The 21,953-nt window shown below is 41.1% G+C and overlaps 4 protein-coding genes, 1 non-coding gene and 1 pseudogene across 8 annotated transcripts; 3 read left to right on the forward strand and 3 right to left on the reverse strand.

The window, feature by feature from the left end:
• Positions 1-1,601: 1,601 nt before the first annotated feature.
• LOC115671096 (probable caffeoyl-CoA O-methyltransferase At4g26220) lies at positions 1,602-17,018 on the forward strand. 2 transcript variants are annotated; one of them, XM_030592576.2, is made up of 5 exons: positions 1,602-1,720; positions 15,654-15,733; positions 15,990-16,134; positions 16,228-16,359; positions 16,524-17,018. In XM_030592576.2, exons 1-5 carry the CDS (start codon positions 1,652-1,654, stop codon positions 16,812-16,814), a joined length of 717 nt encoding a protein of 238 aa, XP_030448436.1. In that variant the 5' UTR covers positions 1,602-1,651; the 3' UTR covers positions 16,815-17,018. The 2 variants fall into 2 exon arrangements, with proteins under 2 accessions (XP_030448436.1, XP_030448437.1); XM_030592577.2 differs by lacking the exon at positions 1,602-1,720 and adding an exon at positions 15,399-15,566.
• Positions 3,185-6,620, reverse strand: LOC115671095 (deoxyhypusine synthase). 3 transcript variants are annotated; one of them, XM_030592574.2, is made up of 8 exons: positions 6,508-6,620; positions 6,049-6,267; positions 5,722-5,889; positions 5,038-5,256; positions 4,581-4,667; positions 4,163-4,268; positions 3,844-4,079; positions 3,185-3,744 (listed from the first exon to the last, which is right to left on the reverse strand). In XM_030592574.2, exons 2-8 carry the CDS (start codon positions 6,253-6,255, stop codon positions 3,661-3,663), a joined length of 1,107 nt encoding a protein of 368 aa, XP_030448434.2. In that variant the 5' UTR covers positions 6,256-6,267; positions 6,508-6,620; the 3' UTR covers positions 3,185-3,660. The 3 variants fall into 3 exon arrangements, with proteins under 3 accessions (XP_030448434.2, XP_030448435.1, XP_056176915.1); XM_030592575.2 differs by lacking the exon at positions 6,508-6,620 and having other exon boundaries at positions 5,722-5,885; positions 6,049-6,190; XM_056320940.1 differs by lacking the exon at positions 6,508-6,620 and having other exon boundaries at positions 5,722-5,845; positions 6,049-6,188.
• LOC130140711 (deoxyhypusine synthase-like) lies at positions 7,834-9,911 on the reverse strand (annotated as a pseudogene).
• LOC115670998 (probable caffeoyl-CoA O-methyltransferase At4g26220) lies at positions 10,654-12,672 on the forward strand. Its single transcript, XM_030592420.2, has 5 exons — positions 10,654-11,032; positions 11,319-11,398; positions 11,615-11,759; positions 11,833-11,964; positions 12,150-12,672. The coding sequence occupies exons 1-5, from the start codon at positions 10,964-10,966 to the stop codon at positions 12,438-12,440; spliced, it is 717 nt and encodes a 238-aa protein (XP_030448280.1). The 5' UTR covers positions 10,654-10,963; the 3' UTR covers positions 12,441-12,672.
• A 1,238-nt stretch (positions 17,019-18,256) lies between the features above and the next one.
• On the forward strand, positions 18,257-21,045 carry LOC115671306 (F-box/LRR-repeat protein At4g29420). The gene is made up of 2 exons (XM_030592842.2): positions 18,257-18,847; positions 19,607-21,045. Exons 1-2 carry the CDS (start codon positions 18,391-18,393, stop codon positions 20,527-20,529), a joined length of 1,380 nt encoding a protein of 459 aa, XP_030448702.2. The 5' UTR covers positions 18,257-18,390; the 3' UTR covers positions 20,530-21,045.
• A 289-nt stretch (positions 21,046-21,334) lies between these two features.
• TRNAP-UGG (transfer RNA proline (anticodon UGG)) lies at positions 21,335-21,406 on the reverse strand. The gene has a single exon. It is a non-coding gene; the product is annotated as a tRNA-Pro (tRNA).
• Between the last annotated feature and the right edge of the window lie 547 nt (positions 21,407-21,953).

Raw genomic sequence — 21,953 nt, forward strand, 5'->3', positions numbered from 1 at the left:
AAAGCAACCTTACCTCGGGTTGGAACTTCAGAAACTAAATGGTGCTGTAGGCATACCAATATTGCCAATGGTGAAGAGTTAATTCATGCCACATGATTTTGTCACGGCCAAGACAGAGGCTTGGATATAGTGTGGTCTTAAAGACTTTACTCAAGGAATGATCAATGGTACATATTCTGACCGAGTTGCTAAATCATGACCATTCCTCAGAACAGCTCCGTCAGTAATCCCAGAGAGAGAGAGAGAGAGAGAGATGTAAATGATCACACCACAAGTTAGCATCATATACTGTCCCGTTCTTGTTTCCAGGGCAAGCAAAACCATAACTTACTCACAGTAAGTGCATCAGACCAGAACCAATAATAACTGGGCAGAACACCACAGCAGAGTCCTGTCTCACTTGTACACAATGCAGGGTAAAAAAATAGAATAAGAAGAACGCAATCCGAGAATCTATAACAAAATCATTGCTATATTCTTGTTTTTCTTATAATTACGTACTTTGTGGCTATCTGCAAGCAAATTATGTCTAACAAAGACAACCTTCAATTTGTTTGATTTAAGGTCCAAATATGAACAAATGTCGGCAGATGAACAGTCTCCCAACCTGCCAATACGTTTCAAGTTGTTTTATTTTAACAAAACGAGTTTCGTATAACTTCAAGGACAGAGTTCCTAGAGCAGATTGCGGTTCAAGAATTGTTTTCACCTGATAACACTAAGCTTACTTCCACCAGTTTCTTATGTTGCACTATCACGACGTCCTATAACTGTAGGCGTGGTTAAATTTCCTCGATGCTCATAAAATGAAAGAAAGATGATAATCGAAAACATTATTGCGATTCTATGAGAAAAATGCTCATTGTGAAAGGGAGAAAAAAAGGTTATCGAAATTATCCTGAGTTTGTGTGCCATCCAGAACTGACACCGACAGATAATTATTCTCAAAGCACACGGTGCCTATGTTGAGATATGTAGCTTATGTCCTCGCATTTTGTTTTTCTATTGACTGAGTCTAGTTGCAATAACAAGGATATTTCATAGTTGTACAATTGCTACCGGTCAACTACCGGGATCTCAGTTACACTCCACCAAACCATATTATTTTAAGGTGCAGAACTGCTCTTCTTTAAAACACCAGATTAGTTAGCATCAAGAGTATCTCAGAGTAACTTCACAGTTTTCTCAAATCTTTTGAAGTGCACTCGATGACCTGTGGCCTCTAACACAATACTGCATCGGATGATGTAGAAAATTAAATGAGCGATGGTTCTATTTCTCAATCTTTCTGACTTGCTCCTACGGAACCAAGGTCGAAGAGATTGAAAAAAAAATCAGTCATTCACAACCACTGATGAAGGATTCCTCGAAAAGTTAAGGATTAGTAATCCTTTTTAGAAATGGACTCGGTCTTGTCCTATTTACAATATATAATCAGGGAGATTTGATGATTGTGATATCATAACAATCAACATACCACTCCACCAAACTGTAATGTTGGTTGAGTGCAAGGCTGTCCCTATGGCATTAACGGACCTAACTGCATTCCAGGTCCTATATTTCATCATATATATCTGTCATATACCAGGTCATTTCCCTGTGTTGAGGCAGTTTGATTCGACAAATCTGCATTTCGGTAAGGAGAGCAAAAATGGAAGAGAAAACGAAAGTTTTCCAAAGTTCCGACAAGGGGTTATTGCAAAGTAAGGAGTTGTATCAGGTACACTGCTAATAGTCTTCACATCCTCTTCTTTCGTCTTTCAGTCTTGATGTTGCTGCGCTTAAATGGTATTTAGTAAGTGTGCTCAGCTTCAGAAGTCCTGACTAAGTGCAGCTCTCCATTCCGGGAGAATTATCAAAAAAATTCTAAACCTATTACAATTGTGCAAATTAAGTCCTGAACTTTTTTTTTTGGCCAATTGAGTCGTAAACCTTTTGCACTTGTGCCAATTTGGTCCATCCAATTAGAGTTTTTCATGTGATTAATGCCGCTTCCGGTAGAGTTTTTTCCACTTCCATCGAATGATGGATGTGATCTCCCAGTTGTGCTTATCGAACGCTAGCAGTTGCTTGGTGTTCATCATATGAGATCAAACCAAGAAGTGATTAATTTGCTGATGTTTAGGGCCATGATGGGCACTGCACCAGATGCAGGTCAGTTGATGGCAGTTCTACTGAAACTTCTGAATGCTAAACGGACCATTGAGGTTGGAGTCTTCACTGGGTACTCTCTCCTACTCTCTGCCCTAACGATTCCTGAGGATGGCAAGGTCTGTCAATCATTCACTATTCACTTCGTTGAATCCTTCCCGTTGATATGAGAATGTGATTGGAGTGCTCACGTAATAATCATATGGCTGCACATGACTGCCAGAGATGAGGACCGTGCGGCATATGAAATGGGTTTACCCGTTATCAAGAAAGCCGGCGTAGAGCACAAGATCGACTTCATTGAATCCAAGGCTCTCCATGCCCCAGATAAAATAGTGCAAAATGTAGACAACTTAGCAGCTTTTCCTTGTTTACGAAGTTTCCTACCTACTCCGAAATACCATGGTTTTTCCAAGTCAACGAAGAAAGCTCATCGCTACTTATCTATCCTGCGTATGACGGTGATTTATTGAACCAATCGCAGCGTGATAGAGAAGAGAAGCTTTGACTTCGCCTCCGTCAACGCCGACAACGTCAACTATTGGAATTATCACAAGAGGCTGTTGAAATTGGTGAAAGTGGGTGGACTGGCTGTATACAACAACACGTTGTGGGGAGGATCGGTCGCCACGCCTGAGGATGCGGTTGGACAGATGCTAAAGTAAGGTCGAAAGTTGACGATCGAGTTCAATAACTTGCTGGCCAAGGATGCTTGTCCAAATTTGTCACGCTTCCATGGGCGATGGAATGACAATCTGCTGGCGAATTTCCTAAAGCTATACCGTTGACGAACCTGCATACTTCTTGCTTCATCTGTGGGGATCCCCCCTTTCACCATATCTTATTTTGTAAAATGCAATCTTTTGCATGTTCCATCCAAAATAAACGAATAAATGCAATGAGAAACAGAATTGCTAACCTTGGCCATTCATCGAGATAAGATTTGTGGGCATAAAAAATATACACATGTATGGTCATGTAATTACGGATGTTTTGTGCGTGTGTAGAAAGAGAGAGACAGAGAGAGAATCAATGATCAAACCAAGAGTTAGCATCACCATGCTTCCTAAGTTTCTTTTTCCAAGGACAAGTGAAACGATTGTTTCTTTCCACTAATGCAACAAACGAGTATACTGAAAATAGCTATTCAGTGTGATCCACAGTGTCCTGTCCCACTTACAGTCAGTGCAAGGTAAAATAACAGAAAAATGAGCGCCATCTGTTTACATTTCTACAAAATCTATCACACAAATCCTCACCAATTGGTAGCCCTTTCCCAACAAATCAAGTTAGCTTGCCGCAGGGATTTCCCGTAACACCCGTCAGCAGACTAGCCTCAAGAAATGATAAATTTTTGGGAGCTAGTCCTCCAAAAATGATTAAAGCATATAATATTGCAACCGATTAACAACTGTAATCAATCGCCGATACCTGATGGCCATATCAAGAATTAGCAATGAAAGATAAATGGGCGAGAGTCTTCACTCTCCTAAAATTTGGATCAGATCCTCAGTCTTGTTGAATTATTTCTTTCCTTGCAGCAAATGTTTCAGCAACCAGTATAGGGAAAGCGATGGTAGCATCACAGTGTACCTGGTTCAATCCAAATAAAGTACCATTTTAAAACTCCTCCTTCGTGTTATAGAGATTCTGGGAAGTTTCAGTCTCGGGCTTGGCATATAAAGCGATTACCTTAACAGTTTTGGCAGACCCACGTATTTTTCCCCAAGAAACAGCCTCATCTGGACGAGCTCCAGAATCACTTCCATCAAATTCTTGGGCTGTATTGATAAAGACAGCAAAGTCCGCCCCATTGCGCATCATATTAGCATTGCTTATGTGATGTTTAGGCATCCCTCCTCCCAGGATTATCATTCCAGTTTTTCTAGGGCCAGCATGGACTGCTTCGCCATTCATGGCCCTAATATCTGCACAGAAGTTGGAGTAGAAATTGCTCATCAAGCTTCTTCTTGCTTCAAGTGCAATGAGTGCATGAACCAAAGTGCCTAACCTTGGATTACGTCAATGATTAGACCAGGACTACGGAAGGAGTGGAAGTATAACATGTCTCCCAGTGAGCCATCCGTTAACCCAGGACAGAAGACCGGAATATTATTCTGCAAAATGTCCACTTTATCTTTGAACATAAGTGAGATACTGACAACTTTATTGCACATGTAAGGCAAACCTATGGGTTTACATCGAAAATGCTACTCATGTGCTAAAATTGCAGTTCTTAGGTCTAAACACTGAATGTGTAGAAAAGCCCAGTGACAAATAGACTTGAACCTTCCCTAAAATACTCCTAACAGGGAAACTGTGTTAAGAAAGACGAAATTTTCCTTTTCGTACTTCACATACCCATCCCAGAAGAGGTGTATAGCAGATAATTGTAACCTTGTGCAATAGGATTACCTTGATCGACTCACCTTGTGTGCCCAATAAAGGTATGACCTTTCATCATTAATCTCTTTCCCCAAGCGAGCAATCACCCTAGAAGGTGTCCATAATACGTTCTGCATAAGCCAAAAGGAAGAAATTAAAAGTTGCACTTCTGACCATTCACACAAGGGTGTGGTTCACTGAGAGGAGAGCAGAACTTAGAATTTTGTATAATGGTTTTCACGTGGGACGCTATTATTAAAACAACCCAATGAAATGCCAATTAGATTACTTAGGGTGTGCTATGGAATTAGTGCTTCCCAGGAGAAATGTCTCCATATTCAAACAATGATCCAAAACCAATAATCTAATACATTTTCTACTATGGGGACTCTAGAGATCTGATTCGAGGGGAAAAGAGTTGAAGAAAATAACGAATGCATCCTAACATATCCCACAGAAGCACAATGGGCAATGGCCAACACATCAAAGAAGAGAAAGTACCTCTTCTTTCTGCTCCCTCAGCATCTGGTCAAATATTGGAATTATCCAGTCCTCAAATTTACAGTAGTTGTCATTAGGAACCAACAGGTTACCAATGCGGTTCAATCCTTTCGAGCGCAAGAGAGCTCCAGGCAGGGAAAAATCACCTTTGAATGTAGGCGCAAGGCATTTTATAAGATCTTCCTCTATGCCACCAGCTGTTGTCACTACTACATCGACCTGCACAAACGTAAGAAGCACACCTCCGCATGAATTGGTGAAACACAAGGTAAGCGCACATAAAGAGAATAAACAGAACCCGGTTTCCAAAAGACCCTTCATTTGGAGTAAATTAGGAGATGCAAGATATTTAATGTCAGAACTCTTCCAATGCATTTTTATAGCGAAATAATATATGTACTTTGGTACTTGCAACTTCGACCAAGTACCTGGAAGACTCAAGCATTTAGCAAAAGGATAGTCATGGTTAAAGAACTTCCTTCTATCGTTTGAGTAAACTTTGAGGATTCCAAGCAAAAAAAAAAAAGAATAAACTCTGCGGATAAAGAACAAGACAGCCCACAAAATGATTCAATCACATGCCATAAACAATAGAACACATTTCTTCTCAGCTCAGCAAATGTCACTTAAATTCCACACAGCATATATGCAAAAAATACAAAAAATGCTCCTCAGAATAATTACCATGTGATGCTGAACAAGATAACGAACTGTATCTCTGACACCAGACGAGATAAGGTTGGAAGTGAAACCGAGGAACACCTTGCATCTGACAGACTCTCTATATGCTTGGTCTCTCTCCTCCTCGCTGCAATTTTCAGTTATAGTCTCATCAGAGAGCCTCCAGTCTAGCTTCAAACAATTCCAAAAGCACATCACTGGAATCACGATTCTACGGAAATACAAATAAAGCCTCAACCTTTGCAACTTAAAAAACGGAAAACCGCAGCAACAACAGCAAAAGGCAGGCGAATCCCCCCACTTAAACAAAAGCTCGCTCGAAATAGTTACCATCTGATTAACCACCTCGATCGCCTCCCCGAGGTTGGAGGCTTGAAATCCGGTGGAGACCATGGACCTCAGAAGCTGACGGTAATCGACTCCACGATTGAAGTCGTAACCCTCAATCTTTATGCAGTTCCCTTCAAGGGTCTCTGATTCTTTGAACACAGTGGAGTGAACAGAAGCCAGAAGGCTCTCTTTCATTGCCGCGTCCATTCTTACAGACTCCTACGGAGTTTGCAAAAGCAGGAGCTAACGTCAATGACCCAGAAACAAAATCCCAGTTGTTTGTTACCACTTTGACAGGTTAAACAAGCGTTTCGTTTTGGACAGCACATCCGGACACGAATTTACATCGACGGCCAAAAAAGGAACCAACTTGCAGGAATTAAGCAACAACCCACGATGGAACTGGAGCTTAGGAAGAGGAAAAGAGTGGAAATTAAGGAGGAACAAGAAAGAACAAACCTGGGAAATTCAATGCTGCAGAGCAAACCCGTTGCTAGAGAGAAACCTTGTTGCTGCTTTCCAGAGAATTGGGGTTTTAGAAGCGATGACAAATTTTCAATTTTTCTTCTTTTTTTTTGTCTATCGAATTTCATGTCTTTCTTTCCTTTTTCTTTTTCTTTTTTGGTTGTCACTGCTTCGTTTGGTGGTTTGGGCTTTCATTCGTGACGTGACTTATGGGCTTCGCAAAGGCAAAGGAAGGTATTCTGCCCCGATTCAAAATCCACTTTCTTGATTCAGCAAGGGTACCTGAGGTCCGACAGCGGCCGCAGTGGCTGCGAGGGGCCGGGGTCGGGGTTGGGGTCGGGGTGTGGCCTCACTATGAGCGAAGACGGCTAAGCCACGGCGAGCAACGGGGCGAGCCTCAAGTGATGGGGCAAGCAACGGGGCAAGCGACGGAGCCAGCACCGGAGCAAGTCTCTGAGAGAGCATTGGTTTGGTTTTGGATAGGGTGAGTAGCCGGACTACTTAACCCAAGATGATGTGGGAGCATCGGATTCTATCGATCAACTTGCAAGCTCAACTCAAACCTCGTCGATTTATCCTTATTCCTACAAATAAAGATCAATTTAAGCTATACTTTGACTCAATGAGTTTAAATTGAAGATGTTGATTCAGCAAGACTTGTCGATTCAGTGGACAAGTTGTCGATTTCATGATTGTCGACTCACAAGCTTGTTGTCAATTCCAAGACTAATACCTAGCAATGAAGGTTGTTCCAAAAGATTTCCTTATCTTTCAAGATGTCTATTGGGCTGTCCAAGTCGGTGACTGGATTTAGAGTTAGTTTAATTACTTTGCATCATCAAACTGGTTTCATGAGTCTAGTTTCCATGTGTTTTAATGCCTTTTCTAGTTCCTAAGACTTTTTTATGTTTTCTAGCTTCTATGTCTTTAATGTTTGGATAATTCCCTTTAATGCTTAGTCAATTTCCTATGCATTAATTTTTGTATAAATAGAGGAGAGTTCTCAAATGTAAGAGAAAACTTTAATATTGTGAATTGCGAATATCTATCATGATTTCTTTATCCTCGAAGGGTGGATTCTTCCTCGGTAGTGAGCCAAAAAGCCTTTTATCCTCGACTAGTGATTCGTCCTTTAATTTTCAGCCAATAAGTGAGGCAAGTTCCAACCTCTAATTTTCAGTCTTTTAAAGACGAGGCATTTTAATCAGTAGAGGAGACTCCTTGCAGCGAATCAATGCCGTGTTTCCTGACAACTATCTGCGAACTTTATGCATGGCACAGTCTGTGGTCTTGGTGATTACGTTCTATAGCAATCACAAAACAGGTTTGTCAGCCAAAAACATGTGGTCATTTGGGGTCATTTCCTTGATGTGAAGGCAGTTTGATGCAGCAAGAAATTTTTACTTTCCTAGGGAAAGAGCGAAAATGGAAGAGACGGCAAAAGCAGCATCAAAAAATGACGAGGCGTTATTGCACAGTAAGGAGATATATCAGGTACCACGTATGGCTGCCCAAGAAACAGCCTCATCTGGACGAGCTCCAGAATCACTTCTATCAAATTCTTGGGCTGTATTGATGAAGACAGCACAGTCCGCCGCATTTCGCATCATATTAGCATTGCATATGTGATGTTTGGGCATCCCTCTTCCAGGATTATCGGTCCAGTTTTTCTAGGGCCAGCATGGACTGCTTCGACATTCATGGCCCTAATATCTGCACAGAAGTTAGAGTACAAATTGCTCATCAAGCTTCTTCATGCTTCGAGTGCAATTAGTATTTGAACCAAAGTGCCTAACCTTGGACTGCGTCAATGATTAGACCGGGACTACGGAAGGAGTGGAAGTATGGCATGTCTCCCAGTGAGCCATCTGTTAACCCAGGACAGAAGACTGGAATATTATTCTACAAAATGTCCACAGTTGCTGGACTAAATTTAGACATAATGTGAGATACAGACAACTTTCTTGCACATGTAAGGCAAATCTACAGGTTTATACCAAAAAATGCTACTCGAGTGCTAACATTGTAGTTGTTAGGTAGGGAGCCCAAGTCCGAGCCTATTGATATATTCAGTTGGATCCACCTTCACTTCATCAATTCTCCAATGTAGGATTTCTCTAAGACAACTTAAACGTGCATCCTAACAGTTATGACCTTTCATCATTAAGCTCTTTTCCCAAGCGAGAAATCACCCTAGAAGGTTTCCATATTACATTCTGCATAAGCCAAAAGGAAGAAATTAAAAGTTGCACCTCTGGCCCTTCACACGAGGGTGTGGTTCACTGAGAGGAGAGCAGAACTTAGAGTCATATAAATAGTTTTCACCATGGGATGTTATTATTAAAACGACCCAATGGAATGCTGATTAGATTATTTCGGGTGTGGTATGGAATAAGTGCTTCCCAGGAGCGATGTCTTCATATTCAAACAATGATCAGTAGATCCAAAACCAATAATCTCATATATTTTCTACTATGGGTACTCAACATGTCTGATTTCAGGGGACAAGAGTAGAAGAAAATTATGCATGCATACTAAGGTATCCCAAGGAAGCCCAATGGGCATTGCCCAATACATCAAAGAAGAGAAAGTACCTCTTCTTTCTGCTCCTTCAGCATCTGGTCATATATTGGAATTACCAGTCCTCAAATTTACAGTAGTTATCATTAGGAACCAACAGGTTACCGAAGCGGTTCAATCCTTTCGAGAGCAAGAGAGCTCCAGGCAGGGAAAATCACATAACATAACATGAAAACGTAAGATAAAAATTGAGAAATTTCTGTATAATTCAATGTCTATAAAAGAAAAATACGTGAGCCTATTTATAGGCTTTATTAAATGACTATCTAAGATAAAATATCAATTAAGATATATGCGCAATGTTGAGAGATACAGAGAATCAACAGAATTATCAAATATTTCTAACATAGAAAATTATCCTAGAGAAACCCTTAATTATTTCTAACATAGACTGTTGCAGTACCTTCACAAGACGAATTTTACTTTTCCAAGGGCAACAACAAATGCAATTGCTTGGAAAGCTATGATTTAGTACATTCATGCTCTGGAAAGCCCGGTTCTGCATGGTCATTATTGCTTGAAAGCTTGATAACATCATTTTAGAATAATCCAGAACTATATCCTATGGAAAAAGTCAAGGATTTGTTAGTTAAATGTGTTACTGTTACGGGGTATCCATGGTCCTCTCTGATCGTTATCTTCTGGTTGGTACATTGAATTACCATAATTTGGGTCTTTAGTACAATGGTCCTGCTTTATTTCTAGACTCTACCCCGGAAAATTTTCTTCAACGGTATTAATTCACCTGCCAAACTCTCGGCACCAAGTTCGTCCAATAATCTGATGAGCAACTGTATCTTGGTATCTGCTCTAGACATAGTTTTCACTTAGGATTCAACAAAAAAACTCATTCGGCAGTATAGTCGAAAAAGCCAACAGTACACACGAAGTACAACAGTTAATTTGTTTGATGATCTGTCTAAATATGAAGAATTATCGGCTGATGAACTCTCTCGCAATCTATTTATGCATTTCAAGTTGCTTCTGCAGAACCGATAAGAAAATCGAATCGAATATTTCCAGAGAGCAGTTCAAGAATTGTCCTCACCTTTTAAAATAAGCTTGATTCTATCATGCTCTAATGCAGCATATCCTATAACTACAGTTCAGGGATAATTTCCACGAATATCAGAAGATAGAGGAAAGAAGGTTATTGAAAAAACTACGACGATGCTTTCAGAAAAATGAACGTTGTTAAAAGGGGGAAAAGAAGTTCTTGAAATCAACCGGAGTGTGTATGAACTCTACAACGATGTTGACAGATAATTACTTCCAAAAGAAAACGGTGCCTACTTTGAAATATGTAGGAAAGCGATAGCCCTCACATTCTTTTCCGTTGATTGGACAAACTGGTGCAGTTACAACACAACAGAAGGAGATCACACAGTACAGTATCCCAAAGTCAACTACCAGGAACATTAATCAGCCACTCCACAATACCAAATGGTCCATGTTATTTAAAGTGAAGGAATAATCCTTGCCTATAAAATGCCAGATTAGTCAGCGTCAATAGAATCTAAGAGAACTTGACATTTCCATCAACTCCAGGAGGGCCTTTCCCCATTAATATGCAGAGCTAGTTCTCAAAGCTTCAGTAAGTAAGGCAAGTTCCAACCTCTAATTTACAGTCTTTTTATTGATGAGGTATTTTAATCACTAGAGGAGACTCCTTGCAGTGAATCACGGTCGTATCTCATGACAAATATCTGTGAAATCTATGCATGGCACAGTCTGCAGTCTTGTTGATTATGTGCTATAGCAATCACAAACATGTTTGTTAATGTGAACATTGGTCATTTGGGGTCATTTCCTTGATGTGAAGGCGGTTTGATACGGTAAGAACTTTTACTTTCCCAGGGAAAGAGCAAAAATGGAAGAGAAAATGAAAGCAGCGTCAAATTATGACAAGGCATTATTGCAGAGTAAGGAGCTGTATCAGGTACTCCATTCATTGTCATTCACATCCTGTATTCTTTTCCCCGCTTTTGGATAAATGGCAAGTTAGCTTGGCTTTCATCCTTCCACACGCCAGAAAAGTCCAACCTTCAATCCTGTCAAAAGCAGGCCATTCCGGGTTTGTCGAGCCTTTCCTCTAGGCTGATCCTAATAGGTTAAGCTGAATTTGAATCAAATCCAATACGGCTAATCCGTAGGATTCTTTTCCTTCCCTTATACTGCCATTGCTTCTCAAAGTTTTGCTTCCATGCATATGTTCAATTTCGCAGTACATTTTGGACACAAGTGTGTACCCAAATGAAACAGAGCCTCTTAAGGAGCTGAGAGAAGTTTCTGCAATCCATCCAAGGTCTCTCTCTCTCTCTCTCTCTCTCTCTCTCTCTCCCTAGCTAAGTGTCCATAACATTATGATACGGTCACTGACTCTGACTTATAATGCTTTCATTCAATTAAAGGAATCATATAATTGAAACATCTTGTAATTAACACTGTTTCCAGGAGGATAATTCCCCCTAACAGTAAAGAAGGGATATATATTTTTCTTCTTTCATTTGTTGATATTCAGGTATTGGATGGGCACTGCACCAGATGCGGGTCAATTGATGGCAATACTACTGAAGCTTATCAATGCTAAAAGGACCATTGAAATTGGAGTCTTCACTGGATACTCTCTTTTACTCACAGCCCTAACAATTCCTGAGGATGGAAAGGTCTCCAATCAATCATCATGCTTTATAATAAAAGAATCCTATTCGATTGCTCATGTAATCACTATTGTTGCAGATAATAGCCATAGACGTTGATCGCGAGGCATACGAAATGGGATTTCCCGTTATCAAGAAGGCCGGTGTAGAGTACAAAGTCAACTTCATCAAATCCGAGGCTCTCCGAGCTCTAGATGATTTAATGGAAAATGTGGGTCTTGTCCCAGCCTTTCCTAGTTTATGCAGTTTCCTCCTACTGCATCCCATGTTCTAAAAGAAACATTATGTGGACATACTTTGATAGATCGAGCTTATCTCGTTTCAAAATACAGTATGCCTACACAGTGTAACAATTTTATTTTGTACATCGTAACGGACTCTATTTACTAATTGCAGCTTGATAATGAGGGGAGCTTTGACTTTGCCTTTGTTGATGCGGACAAAATCAACTACTTGAATTATCATGAGAGGTTAATGAAACTGGTCAAAGTGGGTGGACTAGTCATCTACGACAACACCCTCTGGAGAGGAACTGTTGCGATGCCTGAAGATGCAGTTGGAGAGAAATATAAGGAGGGTCGAAAGCTGCTGATGGAGTTCAACAAGTTGCTCGCCAATGATGCTCGCATCCAAATTTGTCATGCTTCGATAGGTGACGGGATGATGATCTGCAGGCGAGTTCCCTAAGTTATTATCTGTTGACCCGCACGCTATTCCTTTTTCAAAAAGGAGATCGCATTTGCCATAACTTCTTATATCTTCGCAATGTTGTTGTCTTGTATATTATAATAACCAACATTTGTGAATATGCTAAAATTGATGTGCTCATCAGAAAGTGATATGAATGATTGATAAATAAATATTGTTACTACAGAAACATTCGTAATAAATGTACATTTTGTCGTGGCATCGGGAAATTTCATTCGAATGCTTGTTCAAGTTTACAGAAACATTCATATTAAATGTACATTTTGTGGTGGCATTGGGAAATTTCATTTGAATGCTTGTTCAAGTTTTTAAATTGAGTTTGTCACATGTTGTATTGAAGTCATCTACAGATTCATTTTCTTCAAACCGAGAGCGTCCATCCTAAAAAAATTTGATGACTCTCTCCTGTCAAGCAACAGAATGAAGGAGAAATCATCACAAAGCAACTTTGCCTCGGGTTGGATCTTTAGAAACTGCATGGTGCTTAAGGCACACCCACATTGCCAATGGTTGAGAGTTAATTCACGCTACATGATTTGGTCATGGCCAAGACAGAGGCTTGGATATAGTGCGCTCTTGAAAACATTGCTCGAAAATGATCAGTACTGCTGTATTCTGACCAAGTTGCTAAATCATGACCATTCCTCAGAACAGCTCTGCAAGTAATCCCAGAGAGAGAGAGAGAGAGGTAAATGATCACACCACAAGTTAGCATCATATCCTGCCCCAATCTTATTTCCAGATCTAGTGAAACCATAACTTACTCACATTAAGTGCATCAAACAAGAGAGCTAATAATAGCTGGGCAGAACATCACAGCAGAGTCCTTTCTCACTAACACACAATGCAGGGTAGAAGAATAGATTAAGATGAACGCAATCTGATTACAGCTCAACTGAATCTGTAACCAAAAAAAATTGCCATATTATTGCTTTTTTTTTTGTCAATTACATATTCTGTGGCTATCTGCAAACAGATTTTGTCTGCCAAAGACAACCTTCAATTTGTTTGATCAATGGTCCAAATATAAACAAATGTCGGCAGATGAATTGTCTCCCAAGGACAGAGTTCCTAGAGCGGATTGAGGTTTAAGTGTTGTTTTCACCTGATAACACTAAGCTTACTACCACCAGTTTCTTATGTAGTACTATCATGATGTCCTATAACTGTGTTCATGGATAATTTCCTCTAAGCTCAGGAAATAAAAGAAAGATGATAATCGAAAACATCCCGAGTCTAGTTACAATAGCCGATAGTACCATGTTACTGCCTTTTCAAAAGACATAAGCAAGGGCTAACATGACAGGAACACCTCATCGTCAGAAATAAAGTTGCATTTCGATCAACGGTCAACAGATTCTACATATGCAATAATTATTTTTATAATCTATGTAATAAGGATACATAATTACTGTATAAAATGTCATCTCGTACGCACTCTTTTGTTTGTTTGTCATCTACAAAAACAGATAATCTAACCTAATTCTTTTACAAGTTCCGTGAATGTGCATGTGAGTTGGTCTCTCAAGCAACGAAGCACCTTCCACGAGGTTGCCACATCACCATCAAAAACAGCTTCTTTCTTATTGTATGTAGCTTTCCTGACTCCATGCAGAAGCTCACTACTGTTATTAATTCTTTTAATATTTAACACCAATCTTTCCAAGCTAGTGATCAAGACGACCTTCTTTATATTCTCAGACTGGGAATGAGTATTAGCAACAAACCACCAAATTTTCCTGGTTAACCCAAGACCAGGAAAGAGTTTATGTGCCCTCCAGAATGACGCTGACAGATAATTACTTCTCAAAGCATATGGTGCCTATGTTGAAATATGTAGCTTTTGTCATCGCATATTGTTTTTGAACCACTGAGTCTAGTTACAATAACGAGGACATGTCATAGTTATACAATTGCTACTGGTCAACTACCAGGAACCTTAGTTACACACTCCACCAAACCATATTATTTTAAAGTGCAGGACTAACCCTTTTGTCTTTAAAACACCAGATTAGTCAGCATTGACAGTATCTCAGAATAAATTGACAGTTCCCTCAAGTCCTGGGGGATAATTGGCCATTGCCACGCAGCTAGTTCTCAAAGCTTCAATAAGTTAGGCAAACTTCTAGCCTCTAAGTCACAGCTTTTAATAGATGGGGCATTTTAATTAGTCGAGTAGACACCTATAGCGCAGTGAAGGTCACATTCCATGATAAATATCTGTACGTCTCATAGAAATCACCAACATCGAAGTTTGTCGACCGTGAACTTGTGATCACTCGGGGTCATTTCTGGATACTGAAGGAAGTTTGACTCAGTAAGACTTTGTACTCTGCCATGGAGAGAGAACAGAAATGGAAGAGAATGACAGCAGCATCGAATTATAACAAGGTGCTTTTGCAGAGTGAAGAAGTCTTGTTGCACCATGCTGGAAGATGCCATGGTTCCCATGATTATCATTGCTTGAAAGATTTCAAACATCTATTTAAAAATTTTCTTGGAAATTAACGTCGCGTTTACAGGTTCCAACCACGGATAATAAACTATCTCATAATCTATAAACATGTTTTCGACAACTTTAAGGACAAAGTACATCTGGCAGATCGTGGTATATACAAAATCAAACAAGTAAGCTATATACAATATATAATCAGAGAGATTTGATAGCTGTGATATTCCAACAACTCCACCAAACAGTAATATCTTAAGGATTTCGATGGAGTGCAAGACTGGCCCTGTGGTATTATTAGACCAAATCGGCGGGCATTGAAATGGTCTAAGCAAAACAGACAGTTCCATCAAACCTGGAAAGAGCTTCTTCGTTAATGCACTGACCTAGTTCAGCATGTGAGGCAAGTTCTGATCTTAACTTCGCAGCTTTTATAACTAAAGCTTTTGGTAGAGTGGACTCCTTAGTCCTTTTACTGCATTCGTTGTCATCTTTCATCGTGAATATCTGTATGTGTCAGAAGGTCATTTCTTTGACGTGAAGTCGGTTTGACTCAACAAATTTGCATTTCGGTAAGGAGAGCAAAAATGGAAGAGAAAATGAAAGTAGTATCAAGTTCGGACAAGGGGTTATTGCAAACTGAGGAGCTGTATCAGGTTCACTACTAATTGTCTTCGCATCCTCTTTCTAATGCCAATGCTTCCTTAAAATTTTGGTTTCATGCATAAGCTTCAACTTGGCAGTACGTTTTGGACACGAGCGTGTACCCACGTGAACTAGAGCCCCTTAAGGAGCTAAGAGAAGTCTGTGCCATCCATCCGAGGTCTCTCTCTCTCTCTCTCTCTCTCTCTCTCTCTCTCTCTCTCTCTCTCTCTCTTGGCGCAAGATAAAGTTACTTCTAAACAGTGCAAAAAAGACATAAGTTTTTCATGCAATCAATGCCGCTTCCCGTAAGAGTTTCTTCCACTTCCGTCGAACAATGGATGTGATCTCCCGGTTGTGTTTATCGAACGCTAGCGGTAGCTGGTGTTTATTATATGAGATCAAACCCACAAATGAATAAATTTGCTGATATTCAGGGCCGGGATGGGCACTGCACCAGATGCAGGTCAGTTGATGGCAATTCTACTGAAACTTCTGAATGCTAAACGGACCATTGAAATCGGAGTCTTCACTGGGTACTCTCTTCTACTCACTGCCCTAAATATTCCTGAGGATGGCAAGGTATGTCAAGCATTCATTATGCGGTTCGTTGAATCCTTCCCACTGATATGAGAATCTGATGGGATTGCTCACGTAATAATTATATGGCTGCAGATAGTAGCCATAGATGTGGATCGTGCAGCATATGAAATGGGATTACCCATTATCAAGAAAGCTGGCGTAGAACACAAGATCGACTTCATTGAATCCAAGGCTCTCCAAGCTCTTGATGAAATAGTGCAAAATGTAGGGAACTCTGTAGATTTTCCTTGTTTATGAAGTTTCCTACCAGCTGCAAAGTAACATGTTTTTTCATGTCAACGAAGCAAGCTCATCGCACATCAAAATACAACATAATATTTATCTATTTTGAGACTGACGGGGATGTGGCACGATGAAACTAATTGCAGCCTGATGCCGAGGGGAGCTTCGACTTCGCCTTTGTTGACGCTGACAAGGTCAACCTTTGGAATTATCATGAGAAGTTGATGAAACTGGTGAAAGTGGGGGGACTGGCCATATACGACAACACACTATGGAGAGGAACGGTCGCCATGCCCGAAGATGTGGTTCGACAGAAACTAAAGGAGGGTCGAAAGTTAACGATCGAGTTCAATGACTTGCTGGCCAAGGACGCTCGCGTCCAAATCTGTCATGCTTCCATCGGCGATGGAATGACAATCTGCAGGCGAATTTCCTAAAGAGATTATCCCCCGCTTCACCCATATCTCAATTTGTAATGTATAATCTCTGGTCATGTTCCATCCAATAATAAGGGAATAAGGGGAATGACTCCTCGACTGAAGTCATGACCCTCAATCTTTATGCACTTCCCTTTAAGAGTTTCTGTTTCTTTGAACACAGTGGAGTGAACAGAAGCCGGAAGGCTCTCTTTCATTGCCTCACGCATTGTTACAGACTCTGACTCCTACAGAGTTTGCAGAAACAAAACAAATCCCAGTTGTTTGTTACCACTAAACAGGTTGAACAAGCGTTTCATTTGGACAGCGCATTCGAACACGAATTTACATCGCTGGCCAAAAATGATCCAACTTGAAAAAAATTTAGCAAAAACCCACAATGGAACTGGAGCGTAACTGAGAAAAGAGTGGAGAATTAGGGGCATAAAGAAAGAACAAACCTGGGAAATTGGTGCTGCAAAGCAAACCCGTTGCTGGAGAAAGGGCTGTTGCTGCTTTCCAAAGACTTGGGGTTTTAGAAGCGTTAATATCATCCTATTTTTGTCTATCAAATCTAATGTCTTTTTTTTATTGAGATAAGTGCATTGAAAGTACTAATGAAAGCGCAATACAATTTTAAAATTTTCAAAAAGTGCAATTAAATCCTAAAAGTTGTCAAATTTGTGCAATCATCTAACTTGGCTAACAAAAAATGCTAACATGACTTTTTTTCATTATTTTCTCTCTTCTAAAAAAGAAAAAAAAAATATTTCTAGGGGCATTATTGGAAATGTACACTATTCTAAAATACATTGTTCTAATCAACGCCGTTAGTTAGTAGATGAAGAGATAGATAGAATATCTACCGTTAGATATACCGTTATAATTTAGAGGAAAACTTATATATATATATATGGTCATCTCCCCTCATTTATATGATATCAATGGGCAATAAGAAACGCTAGAACAACCGGCCTATACATTATAATATTATGTCTCCATAAGGAAACATGTGACTGCACCTTAGGAAAAATAGGAACAACTTGAATAATATGTATCGCAAGATCACAAGTATTTCTATTCCATCCGAGACCTCTTCAATAATTCTCGATCTAGTTATCACAAATTTGAGTGGATGGAGACATTGATCGGGCCAAAAAAGGTTGAGTCACAAACGATTCTTGATTTATTGGTTGGATGGGTAAGAAAAATGTGGAACGTTAAAAATAGCAAAACTGTCAGTAGGATCGAGATGCCATGGCGATGTCAGCATCAGAGTGGAGGCTCGGTGATCGGCTTGTGTGTGAGAAGAGAGGGGTTATTTTTTCCTTTAAATAAGAGTAAATCGAAAATACTCTTGCGCTATCAAAATTCAATTTTAATTAAATTAGATGATCGAACTTATAATAAGGAAATCTTCCATTTTTGGTAATTAATCATCATTAGGAAAAAAATTTATCCAATTCCGCAATGACGTGTCATTCCAAGTTCCTTCCGCTCGCAAACAATCGAAGAACAAAACCCACCTTCTCCTCCCCTGTTTCCTCCTCCTCTGTTTCCTCCCCCGTCTCTCCTCCTCCTCTCTGTGCGTGTTGTGATGGAGGATCTTCCCCAACACCTGATGCTCGACATCCTGCGACGCCTCGGCGACTCGGCCGACGTCGCCCGCTGCCGGACCGTCTCCAAGGCCCTGAACTCCGCCGCCCGCGACGTCAGGTCCGTCGCCCTCCTCTGCTCCCTCTCCCGCTACCTCAAGTCCCGGTCGCCGGACACCGAGCCCCTCCTGCCCCCCTTCAAGTCCCTCGTCGCCAGCGCCATCCTCAGCTGGAGGAGCGTGGATTCCATCTCGATCGGGATTGACAAGTCGCTCGCCGCCTCCGTCGAGGAAATGGAGGAGGACGAGTCCGCGGACGACATGTACCTGATGGACGCGGGCTTCGTCGCGGGGTGGCTGCCGAGGGTCTGCGAGGGGTTGATGGCGCTGTCGATCTCGGACTTCTGGGTCCAGTCTTGCTGGAGGAGATCGGACCTTTTGGCTCTCCTCTCGTCTTTTTGTGAGTGCTCTGTTTTCCCTTTTGAAAATGAGTGTGTTTTGCACGAATTAGTTGCTGTTTCTATGTTTCTTTATGCTTCTTTCTGAGCGATTCATGGTGCTGGGAGAAATTTAGGAAGAGGGGTGAGGTTAAGCCAAGAATTCTAGGTAGATTGCTGGTGAAAAAACAGCCAATCTTGTTTATTTTTCTTTTCTTGGTTGAGGGAGAACCCTGCATATCGAATTAGCCAATAATTCTGCTGGAATCTGTAGCATTCATAGATTAGCTGCGACCGTTCTAATCACTTTTGTTCTGTTTTCAGGATTGAGTAGATTCGTATGCTAGTTAACTGGCACTAGGACACTCGAAAAGCCCGAGAGTCTTTTGTATGTCATTTTGTTGTACATCAGCTTCAAAAAGAAAAGCTGTGTTTCTGTAGATGGTTGATGGAATCAAACCGGCTCGGTGGCTAGCCTGCGTCGTAATGACCGCACCTTCCAATCCAACCATCAGCGTTAATGATGGACACTGAAACTTAGTTTAGAGGGCGAGATAAAAAGTTTAGCAAAATCTTAGCTCGAGAGGTGGGCTGGTGGGGTGTGGTGGGCGAACGTAAACAATCATACAAGAGATTTTACGTACGATAGTATCAAATTAGACTGTGCGCCTAGCAGATAGGGGGGACGGCAACCCACCGGCGCACCTTAGGTCCATAAATGATTACTGGCTTCCCTTGAAATATCAAATAACTAAGCAATTTTTTCTCTTTATGGATTGCAGGTCGTAGTCTTCGTGAGCTGGAGCTGAAGAATGCTTGGCTGTCGGTGGATGGCTTGAATCCACTTCCCACACTCACCAGTTTGACACTCGAATATATAAGACTCGATGATGAGGACCTGAGCAAGATATGTACTTGCTTTCCTCTTCTGCAAGTTCTCAACTTATGCGGCGTTGGTGGACTTAAAGAACCGAAAATACGTCTTCCGGATCTCAGGTCGTGCCAATGGACTGTGTCAAACGTTCCACTTACCCTGGCCATTTCTGCTCCCAGGCTCGTCAAACTGACGCTTAAGTGCATCAAACCCAGATCTGTCATCCTTGAAACTCCAGCATTATCCGATTTTAACCTCTCCATTGTGCAAGCAGATGATCTCCAAGTAAAGGACCTTATTAGTTTGAAAAGCCTTAAGCTTGACTCCCCATTTCTTTACAATCTGCTTACTGCCTTCCCATCTGGGGAAACAGTGGAGAAGCTTACTTTGAATACAGAAATCAGTAGTGATGCGGAGGAAATGATTAGCCCAGAGTTGTTGTTTAAGACATTTCCGAATGTGAGTTCTCTCACGCTTGGCCCTGGCGCTTGGTCAAGATTGTGGCCATCCCCAGGAGGCTGGGAGGGTAGTGTCGAAATGAAGAGCCTGAAAGGAATTGTCGCATGCATGGTGGTCTCTCGTATTGATGTTGCGCAATCATTTATTGCCTCTATTCTGGATAAGTGCACCAACTTGTCAGAGTTCACGATTCTTGTGCACCAGCAGCATGCTGACTCCAACTTGCTGAGCAACTTGACAAATAGGTGCACTGCTGGTTGGCCAAGACTAAAATGGAAATTTGGAGTCTTTAAGGAAGCTACCGAAGGGTACGGATTTACCGGGGGCTGGGATATAGTGTGGCAAAGACAAGCTTTTAAAGGAGCAAGATAAGACGGCGTGCTTCTCTTGCTGGATAATTTTTTGCTTGGCCTTCACGGGGAAGGGTTTGCCTTAATATGAAGGAAATGATCCTGATCCCGAGCCGAGACCCCGCTTGATTTAATAGATCTTCCCTTATCGAGATTAGCACTGGCACAAGGACAGGACTGAGGAGACAAGCTTGTTTGTGAGAAACTGAGGAGGGCCAAATGTAATTATGGTGATGGAGATGGTACTACCTGCTCGTGCACGCACTTTGATCTATCAGTTGCAGGTGATGCTGCGTCTCTCTCTCGGTAGCATCAGTTCTCTATCAATATTAATTCTTCCTCATCTGTGAGGAGAACATTCATACAGAAGAGAAGGAAAATATAAGGATGGGAAAGTGATTCGGGAACCGGATGATTTGGATTGTCTGCAATTTGCACATGCTTGTTTGTTATCACTGTGCCTGTACTGCTGGAATACTTACTAAGTGTAACGCTTGTATACTTTGGAACTCATTTGAGTGCATCATTGGGAATTCACTATCACCGTCGTTTTTACTTTAACAAGTCCGAGCATGCATGGATATGTTTCATCACTTACCCTTTTACTTTTTGGCGTTGCTTTGTCATCCCTGGTTATGTGATCTGTGCTAAAGAGTTTGAGCATCCATGGACGTGTTTCATCGCTTACCCTTTTCGGAGGGGGCAACGAAAAATTTGGCTCACTGCCTAATTGCACGCAGAGCTATAGCCTTCCATTGCATGCTGTGTGTAGTGAGAGTTGATCTGGGCTAAAAAGGAGAGGAAAAAGCTCATTGCAAATGTAATTGGGGCCGTTCCGAGAATCGCACTCGGGACCTCTCGCACCCAAAGCGAGAATCATACCACTAGACCAAACGCCCACTTCTACGTTTGGTCTAAATAATTTGGAATGTTTTTGCTAGTAGTCTGATTAATTTATTGCAAGTATCTATTATGTTAATTGGCCCTCACAAATCTCACCCACTTCTCAAACTCTAAAAGGCTATCTAGCTCTTTCTTTTCGCCCCCTGTGCTCCCCACTAGCCCATCGACGAGGTATACCCCGAATCCAGATGTGGCTTTTCAACCTCCCACGTCCCAAGACATGTTTAACAACTGAGACATGGCTAAGCAGGCCCTGTACATCATGCATATCAACTAAGAAGAAGAGACGCTATATATCCGAAAACAATAGTTCATGAAAAAGGCCAGACCAAAGCTAACCAAGCATGTGCCTTAGCATTCCGCATCCAAAACCAAATAGCTTTATCTATTCACTTTCCTTAAGACACCTAGTACCATTGTTATGGACAGAGCACTAATGCCGATGTTTTGGATACTAGTGCCGATGTTGTTTTCATCTCCTTCACAAGTACCAGAGAGAGGCATGATACCAGTCAGCAGAAGATGCTTTCAATCAAGGTTAAC

The sequence above is a fragment of the Syzygium oleosum genome, unplaced genomic scaffold (assembly GCF_021117445.2).
Source record: "Syzygium oleosum isolate NSW1041296 unplaced genomic scaffold, Sole_v2.1 Sole_v2.21, whole genome shotgun sequence".
In the NCBI taxonomy this organism is placed as follows: domain Eukaryota; kingdom Viridiplantae; phylum Streptophyta; class Magnoliopsida; order Myrtales; family Myrtaceae; genus Syzygium; species Syzygium oleosum.